Here is a 9,790-nt window from a genome sequence, read left to right on the forward strand (position 1 = left end):
ACTGCTTTAGCAGACTTTACTGCTTTCATTTCTTCTTAGCAGAACTCTAACTGTTTCAACTCATGAAATTTTCATCAAAATCAAAACAGGCATCCACCAGTAATTTCAGTGAGTAGACTTAAATTTTATCATGTCCAATTTGGCACACTTTGGAAATAATTCAACAGGTAGTGCCTTACCTTTTGGATAAGCCGGCTTATGCCCACTCACTTAGACCACTGGAATTCACGTCTGCCCGTCAGACCACCCAAGACCCCGGATTTCTCCGTCCAAACCTCCAACTCTCCCTCCTCAATAACCGGACGAAGCCCCCAAATGTTAAGATTCAATATTGAGGAAGGGTACTAGAGGTGATCGAAGAATAACCACACCGATCCGGCCGGGTAAAGTCAAACGAAGATTTTAATGAATACACGCGTGGGAAGACAACTCTGTACGCAGACAGGAAGTAGTCTTCGACTTAATCAAAGCATGAACAGATATTTTATAGCATCAGGGTTTATTTACTGACGCCCCTTCATACGTCACAGATACATTTTATACATAGATCAGATCAACATCATCCTGACTTTTCACCTAGAAAATCATCTTCTATTTTCATGGCTAGCCCTTCCTGTCTACCTTTCAGTTCTTGTCTTGTTCCTCTTTCTTGCCGAGACACCAAGAAACGGTTCCTCTTTTACCAAGACAATTTTGCAGTTACAGCCAAACATAACTAACCTCTCCTCTAAATAAATCTAATTTAAAGTGTGTGTGTGTGTGTGTGTTGACCTCACATGCTCTTTGTGTCACCTCTTCACCTACTGTCTGTGTCTCGTCCTCAAATGCTCTTTCTTAATTCACCTGTTACACTTCTGACCTTTTACCAGACCAGAAGCTCACTGAGACTATGTGTATGTCTTCTACTAAATAAATGTTTTAATCAAGAACCTCTACTAAAACCTTAATATAAAATGATCTGATATATAAGTGTTTTGTAAGCATGTATTGCAATTCCTTCTCTGGCTCCAAGTCACTTGCACAATAGATTGTCCGAACATCGCGCCGAACAAAGCTTCCGACCCTCAATTAATTGACCGAGCTCCAACTCTTTAATAAGCACAGATATGCATTGTGTATAAAATAGTCATAGCTGCTTAAGGCCTTCTTAAAGCTATCTGTTACATTGTTAAAGCCTCGTCTTAGCCTGCGGCTCAAAATAACTTCCTGCTTCTTTCTGCATACAACTTCCTGTCAGCCTGCAACTCAGTCTTTCTGAAAGAGACACTGTTTAAACCTTGGAATGCAATATCCATGCTGCAAATTATATTATTAATGCAATAACAATTATTTAACAATAGCAGTAAAATAATTTCCCTCCTCGACAATTGTTAACCTAAAAATTTTAAATTATATTTTATATTTTATTAATTGAGCTTTACTCAAAGACTGTATACTTTAATTTCAATATTTTTGTGTTTCTTGTAGTTTATTATTTTGATGCAACACAATGCAATTATATTACAACCTAAACTCAAATTATCTGATTATTAATTAAAAGATATTTATGTTTCAATGTTTGAGTGTAGACTACTAAAAAAAAAAAGTACGGAAATTCAGTTACTTTACATTTTGTTTATTTAACATTTTTCATGAAAATTTAAAAACATCACAAATGTTTTTATAAAACAACTAACATGGACATCGGCACCATAAAGTGAGCATTATAAATTCTGTGTAGAACATTTATCTTTTTATACAATCACAAAGGACGACATCAGTCCTAATTGCATCTTTCTCAAAATACACAAAAATGCAAAACAAAAAGTCAAATACTAATCACTTTTTTTTAAAATAGAAATGAAAAACAATTTTTTAAAATGGGTACAAAGACGATCAGCTTCCAAATAACCAGATAAGGCAGTCAAGTATAGGAAAATTAGGTAAACTGATGGAGTTAAATCCACCCAAAGCCTGTAGTAAACTTAAAGTGCTTCAAACAAAGTGCTCAGTAACAGAGTGCGTGTCCTAACAAACATTGCCTTATATTCCTTAAGAGCATGTAGGCAGGGGTTTCAGGGGTTTGCCGTCATCAAGCCCCATGAAGATATTTTGGACTAAGGCAAATGTGTGAACCAGCTTCCTGGAGTAGTCTAAATGCAGAGCATAGATCAAGCCAAAGAATAAAGCAAATGCATCTGCAAATCTGGGAATATCACGCATCACCTAGTCGCCTTTCACCACAACAGCCATGCTTGAGGAAGTAAAATGGACTGGACTGGGAAGCGCCGTCGGTAACCACTGTGAGAAGGGCAACTGAAGTGTCAATGAGGGTCGACTCATCCAATGCGTCCGCCTGGAATAGACACAGTATCAATGGTAAATGGCCGGTATTTGTATAGCGCTTTACACATTCAGTCATCCAGACATTCACACACACATTCACACACTGGTGATGGCAGCTACATTGTAGCCACAGCCACCCTGGGGCGCACTGACAGAGGCGAGGCTGCCGGACACTGGCACCAGCGGGCCCTCTGACCACCACCAGTAGGCAACGGGTGAAGTGTCTTGCCCAAGGACACAACGACCGAGACTGTCGGAGCCAGGGCTCGAACCGGCAACCTTCTGATTACAAGACAAACTGCCAACTCTTGAGCCACGATCGCCCCAATTAAATAAGTAAGGTTGGTTTGAGAGAATGTGACAAGCATGACCTGTAATCTAGCAAAACATTCAGCAGTGTAGTGGGTTACTTTGTAACGAGTTAGGGTACTCTACTTTTTTTGAAAAATGTACATTAACGTGTTAGCTTCTTGCATTACATAATTTGTATTTTTGTTATTTTTCTAAAAAAAAAAAAAAGTAATTTTTTATTTCATGACTTTATCTCAAAAAGAAACTAAATCTTGACTTCAGCCTGGTTTTTGGGCCACCTGCAGCATAGCCATAGTGCTGTGATACGCCTGTGCCCTGCTCCTGACCCGTGTGTGTGTGTGTGTGTGTGTGTGTGTGTGTGTGTGTGTGTATGTGTGTGTGTGAGGGTTTTCTAAAGAGAGGGTATTTTGTTTGTACAATTTGGTAGCTGCTAGGGTATTAAATTGTATTTAAAAAAATCCATAGCATTTTATCTTACTGGCAGAATTTAAGTAATGCAAAAATACACTTACATTACATGTCTAAAAGAATTCTGGGTCCTCCTCCCGCAGGTATACAGGAAGGGCACAAAGTACTGCAGTGCGTTTCACATTGATATCAGGCGCCTCCTAAAAAGGGAAAAGAAAAGTTCATTTAACGCAAAGTTTTCAGGTGTCATTCTTTGGGGAGAATACATGTTTATGAAACTGCATGACATCAGACTTTACTAAATTTTGGAGACTTTTCTTTTAAGATACAACCTTTCTGTCTCTTGTGACAGAGAGTCTGTTTCTTAATCATTTGACAAAAACCCTACACAGTATTTTAAAATAGTGTTCTCCAGATCAGAGCTGTAATCTATATAGAACATGGGGTTCAAAGCAAGGAAAAATTGTGTGTTTATCAGTGAACCTTTTAATTTGTGTTAATTTTATCATTATCAATATATGAAATCTTCACCTTAAGGGACTTAATGAATGGTTTCTTCTAAAAATTAGAAATGATTGAGTCATTTCACATCATATGAAAATATTAATTTTTAATACAAATTTGGCCCTACAAAAATGGAAACTCAATAACAAAGATAATGGAGATTCTCTAAACACGAGCGAATATCACACTAAAATTGTTGATTGTGATTTACACATTGGATGTATCCTCAGTGATTTGGTACAATTATACAACATTTTATAAGAACTGAACAACTGATGAAACAACTTACTTATGTGACCACATATGAAGTGTTATAACTTACCACAAAAGGTGAACTGTGCCACTGACCCTTGGTAGATCTGCACATGATAAAAAAAAAAAAGCATTATAAATACTAACACAGCTATTAATAATTAGGGGTACATTTAAGATGTTAATGTCACAAAATAAAATAGACTGGTAGAAAGAAGTACAAGGAAATGGTAATGGGGGGAGCCATGAAAATAGATCTTTTCAACATGATTCAGTGTGACAAAGCCAGGGCATGATTTTAAAAAAACAGGTTGTTACGGTCCTGGGTCAGTGACCCAGTGTTTTGAGTTTCTTGTGCCTCTGAGTTTTTTGTATTATGTTCTTAGTTCTCTTTGTTGTCCCAGCTTATTCTTTAGTGTAGTGTCTTAGTTTGGCGTTCTTGTATTCTGTTTAGTTCTGAGTATTTGGTAGCTGCCCTCTGTGTTTCTTAGTTGCTCTGTCTCCCCTAGTCTAGTTTGCATCTGTACTAATTCCTGTTTTACTTTGAAGGTCTGTGTCTCATGTGAGTGTATCCTACTTTGCTCCCTTGTCTAGTCAGTTCTGATTTCTCCCAGCTGTGCGCTCCTTCTGTGTCTCATTCCCCTCGTTACTTCCCATTGTATTTAAACCCTGTGTTTCTCTGAGTCAGTGCTGCGTCATCCCTCAAGCTGTGTGTTTCCTTGTGTGCTTCTCTGCAAGGTGTGAGTTTATATTTTCCCAGTTTAGTTTTGTATGCTCGTTTTCTGTGAGCAGCAATTAAAGCTGTGATTTTGAGTTCATCCCCTAAGTCTGAGTCCTGCATTTTGGGTCCAACTCCTGCCTGCCGCACAGCGATTCATGACACAGGTCTTTTAACTAGTGATGGGCAGATGAAGCCCCATGAAGCACTGAAGCTTTTCATCCAATTGGTTCACCCCAACGCGAAGCTTCATGAAGCTTCATTTGCTCTAGCAGGACACCTACTGGACGTAAAAATAATAGCTGGCATGAATTTGAAGAGTGTGGCATTTTGCACACAGCCTGTAAATGTCAACAACAAAAGGAGTGTGTAAAACATGTATATTGTAGTGATGGCAGTATACTGTGTATATTTATAGTGGCAGTATGGGAAATGATTATTTGGAAATGCTTGAAATGGAAATGATCATTTACTGTGAGGTGAGGTGTGGTTGGGGTGTGGACAGTAGTTGTGCTTTTGTAACGTTGAGGTATGGACAGCTACACACTGAGGCTTTGAGCCTCAGTCCTGCCTGTTCACATTTTATTCTGTAAAAACTAAATTTTCACTGCTTTTATGACCTTTTTAGTGGGGAGAACATAGCTAGGATTTAATGATTTAACAAATCTTTTGAATCCTTTGTCCTCCACAATGCTAAATAGCTGGGAGTCCTCAATCACCATGCTGACCAGGGGCCCGTTCTTCGTACGTCGCTTACTACATCCAAGATCAAATGACACATCCAAGACCAAATCATCGCGCTAACCGTGAGCTCGCTAATCCGGTTCTCCGAACACACCTGCTGTTGACGATTAGTACAGCTGGACGCAGTAATGTGACATCACTGGGTGTCGTAAAAGGGGCTACGCATCGATAGTAGAAACATTGATCGGCAACCCTCTGATTGGTCGGCGAAAATGTCGAAGGAGCGCGCTCGGTATTTTTCGGCAGCAGAGCAAGAACTCTTGATTGAGGGATTTCAGGAGTTTCAGAGTTTAATCAGAACGCAAGGGAACACTGCAAAGGCTGCAAAAGCAAGGAGAGAGGGCTGGCAGAAAGTTGCTGACAAATTAAACTCGTAAGTAATTTAATAATAACAATAATAATGGAGTGGATTGATATAGTGCTTTTCAAGGCACCCAAAGCGCTTTACAATACCACTATTCAATCACTCTCACATTCACACACTGGTGGAGGCAGCTACAGTTGTAGCCACAGCTGCCCTGGGGCAGACTGACTGAAGCCAGGCTGCCATATCGCGCCATCGGCCCCTCTGGCCAACACCAGTAGGCGGTAGGGTAAATTTACTGTATTACACTATATTATCCAATATTATATTACATTATATTATGTTATATTATATCCCCGTACACATTAGAGCCACAACAGGACCCACTAGAACATGGGAACAAGTAAAAGTGGAATATAAGAATATGCTACAGAATGGTAATATTTATCACTTATATTGCTTTTCGTCTCTAGGAAAGAGACCCTGAAATAATCTGTTTGTTTGTTCATAACAGCAACCAAGAAAAGGGCAGAGCAAAAAAAAGACAGGTGGTGGTCCTGCACCCCCTCGTCAACAAGTTGGTTAAGTAAATAATACCCTCACGGGAATATCGATATCTCTCAATGAGCACACTGTCGCGCTGAGCTAAAGGATCCTGTCTGTCCCGCAATATACGCTGAATTCTGAGGACTCTCCTTATCAATCTTGCACCTTCCGCAATGGGTTGGTCGCGTATACGGACAGGACATGGCTGCGACAGGCTTCCCAAATCCACCTTCGCTTTTATAGCCGTGGTCTCTCATCTTGATTACACAAAGTAATTTGCAATTACTACTGTGAAATATGAATTACATCTGTAATAATCACATACATGTAATAGAATGTTAATAGTACATTTCCCTTTTTTAGGGAATGACCTGTATGTATCTGTGTGAAATCAATAAAAGGATCAAGTGCTGCATTATCTTTAGTTACATTGATAATATTTATTTATGGTGAAACAGTGGTGGAATATCGCTGTTGCTTTCGTATAAATGAAGCGGACATACCTGCGTGGCCGCGATCTAATCCTGTTTACATAAAGTAAGCCTGCTCCCCAGCAGGTTTACGCTTACGGCTCTGTTGCTATGGCAGCAAGTCCCGGATGAGCTTCGGGGAACCGAACGATCCAAGATCACGCGAAATCGTCAACAATCTAATCCAGCTAACTTACTTAGCGAGGTACGAAGAACGGGCCCCAGGTCTTCATCTATTGGAGATTGTTCTCCTGAGGAAAGACAATAAAGATAAAGCACAAATATAAATATCACACGTAACTTATAACAGTTGTATAATATTGTTATATCATTTAGTAACATTACTGCATGCTATATTATCATTGCATTTGATGGCTCACCTGGTCTTGCTCCACAATCGGTGTTCCCCTTATTCTCATGCAAAGCTCTGTAGTGCCTAAGCATGGATGAGGTGTTGTTGTTGTTGTCATATCCCAGCTCCCTGGCACATAGCAAACACTTCACCTTGTACAAAAGTCAAGACAGCTCAACATAAATTGTATTGCACCATCAGTATCATGAAAATACATCTTCTGTAGAAATTTACATACCTTGTTGGGAGGAATAAGATCAAAATGTTCCCACACAGGGGAGGACATCCTCCTCTTCTTAGCTGGCTCCATTCTCTCCTGACTTTCTCTCCTCACTCTCATAAACCTCCAAACGGTCTCCAAACTCTCACTAACCGCAACTCTCCATCAAACACCCACATTTTTGAATAAAGTCTGAGGGGTTTATATCGCTGTCATATCTCGCGGCAAAGTTCGAACCACTTCATGAACCAGTCACGTGGTACAGCCGGGCAGCGAGGCTTCGGACGTCATCATTTTCAGCTCCTCCCATAAATGAAGCAAGCCTCGATACGCGCTTCGCGGAAACGCCCCCTCAATTACTCGACACACGCTCCGAAGCCTCGATACAGAACGTCCCATCACTACTTTTAACCTAAAAATGTTTTAATGGCCATGAAGAAAGGTCTCTTCAATAGATCTTTCAACTCACCTGTGTTTACTGTCTCCACCTGAAATTAATTGCAGTCTGAATTTTTTTTTTCTTCTGTCTTTTTGTCTTTGGTCTTCAGCCTTGGAAGAAAAAATAAAAATATTGAAAACCTTATCAGCACACTAAATATACAACACCTTGCTATATTTCAGTTGTTTTAGATAGAAGTTACCACTGCTAGCTAAGTCACTTTTGAATGATGCTAATGAGAAGAAAAAAAACCCCCTGCTGAACAATGAGGGTGCTGTTGTAAAAACGCCAACTTTCTTGCGTTGGCAAGGGGTCGTTAAAATATCACTAAGACCCTTTCTTTACGTGTGATTCTTAGTAAAACTGTGTTTTAATCTGTTAAAACTGTAAAACTGACGACATAATCTATGTTTGAAAAAGAGCGCGAACAACTATTCACCACCTGGGTCTGTGCTTTTTAACACAACAGCGCATTCGAAAACAAGTTATTGGCTGCAACATACTAATATACTTGCTTTTTTACGGAAAAAATAAACATAACGAAGGTTCCGTTTTACTTACAAGTTTCTCCAAATGTGTTCTCCAGTCGCTCGAGAAGGGCAGCCATATTGAACAGAATTTTCTGTCAACGTCGTTCAGGTTAGAGAGAAGACGTCATGACGTCATGACGTACACATGCGGAGCTCGGAAAAAAACATTTACTCAAAAATCATAATTAAGAAAGCAGTATTTACTCTTAACTTCTAAGCCATGTACAATTATAACTGTTTGAATCATTAACCGAACAGAAAAGTTTTAAGTTGTTTCAACTTTGTGAGGAATTTTAATTGTTATATCCACAAACTTTATAAGTCAGGTAGACTGTTGGGGTTTACAGTGTATGGCTGGAGCCACCAGAGCTTTAGTACATGCCAATTAAAGAAAATAATGAAGGGCACTTCAAAATATCAATAAGAAGGCTGTGAGTCTAAACCACACACATCACTGTCACGGCTAAGACGTATGGACTCAGATGGAGACAGCACACAGGGGTGAAGAGTATGCATGGAAAACAACGCTTTTATTGACAGAATTGACAGCACTATTAGTTAGTGTTGTGCTCCACAGTTCACTCAGCGTATATGAGACAAGAATGTGCAACAATGTCAAACTAAGACTGACTCAGGGGTGTTGATTCATTTAAACTAACATAATCATCCTGCTGCAACCAGGTTTCTGTACGGCAGAGTAAATCGATTTGTTGATCAATTATTCAGTCATGTACTAACAGACTTGGAGGAGAGAGACCTAATATTTAATAATCCACATTTCACTGTTTTACTCTTTGGTTCAGATGTGGATACTTTATTGTTCTTTCTTTGTAATTGTTTATGTTTAAGTTGTTTGTTGCTGGTTTTTAGTTTGTTTTTCGTCTTTTTGGGAGCTGACACAGTCTCTATGGAGATGGGTTTTTGGGGGGGGTAGCAGGAGGAGAGAAGCTGCAGAGAGGCGTGTAAGACTGCAACTCTGCTTCCTGGTCCCAACTCTGGATAGTCATATTTTGGGGGGTTTAATAAATTTGTCCATATTTCTAGAAATGAGAGCTGCTCCATCCAAAGTGGGATGGATGCCGTCTCTCCTAACAAGACCAGGTTTCCATCAGAAGGTTTGCCAATTATCTATGAAGCCCACATCGTTTCTGGGACACCACTCAGACAGCCAGCAGTTTAAGGAGAACATGCGGCTAAACATGTCACTCCTGGTCTGATTGGGGAGGGGACCAGAGAAAACTACAGAGTCCGACATTGTTTTGGCAAAGTTGCACACCGATTCAATATTGATTTTAGTGACCTCCGATTGGCGTAACCGGGTGTCATTACTGCCGACGTGAATTATGATTTTACTGTATTTACGTTTACCCTTAGCCAGCAGTTTTAAATTTCCTTCAATGTCGCCTGCTCTGGCCCCTGGAAGACAATTGACTATGTCTCTAGTTTCACATGTCTGAGAACAGAATCACCAATTACCAGAGTTTGACCCCCGGCGGGTGTGTCACCGATTGGTGAAAAACGGTTAGACACATGAACAGGTTGGTGGGGCTTCTGTTTAGGACTATGCTTCCTCCTCACCGTCCCCCTAGCCGCCCTCTTTCCCCAGCTGCTTGGGGTCTGCCGGGGAACAGCTAGCAGGGCCTACGCTATCTTTGGCTGCACCAGC

The 9,790-nt window shown here is 40.1% G+C and overlaps 1 protein-coding gene across 1 annotated transcript; it reads right to left on the reverse strand.

Annotated features, from left to right (window-relative positions):
* Positions 1–1,599: 1,599 nt before the first annotated feature.
* LOC146683846 (uncharacterized) lies at positions 1,600–8,457 on the reverse strand. Its single transcript, XM_085446546.1, has 7 exons — positions 8,156–8,457; positions 7,174–7,704; positions 6,964–7,087; positions 6,781–6,834; positions 3,872–3,908; positions 3,150–3,245; positions 1,600–2,335 (listed from the first exon to the last, which is right to left on the reverse strand). Exons 2-6 carry the CDS (start codon positions 7,273–7,275, stop codon positions 3,224–3,226), a joined length of 339 nt encoding a protein of 112 aa, XP_085302672.1. The 5' UTR covers positions 7,276–7,704; positions 8,156–8,457; the 3' UTR covers positions 1,600–2,335; positions 3,150–3,223.
* Positions 8,458–9,790: the final 1,333 nt, after the last annotated feature.

This window comes from Copadichromis virginalis, linkage group LG22 (assembly GCF_057382275.1).
Source record: "Copadichromis virginalis isolate Kocher_CV1m ecotype Utaka linkage group LG22, C_Virginalis_male_GT1.1, whole genome shotgun sequence".
Taxonomy (NCBI): domain Eukaryota; kingdom Metazoa; phylum Chordata; class Actinopteri; order Cichliformes; family Cichlidae; genus Copadichromis; species Copadichromis virginalis.

Coding starts and splice junctions, on each gene's coding strand:
- LOC146683846 (XM_085446546.1), bottom strand. CDS start 7,275: ATGAGAGTGAGGAGAGAAAGTCAGGAGAGAATGGAGCCAGCTAAGAAG. Junction 6,835..6,963: donor CGATTGTGGAGCAAGACCAG/GTGAGCCATCAA, acceptor GTCTTTCCTCAG/GAGAACAATCTCCAATAGAT. Junction 3,246..3,871: donor GGCACAGTTCACCTTTTGTG/GTAAGTTATAAC, acceptor TTCCCTTTTTAG/GAGGCGCCTGATATCAATGT.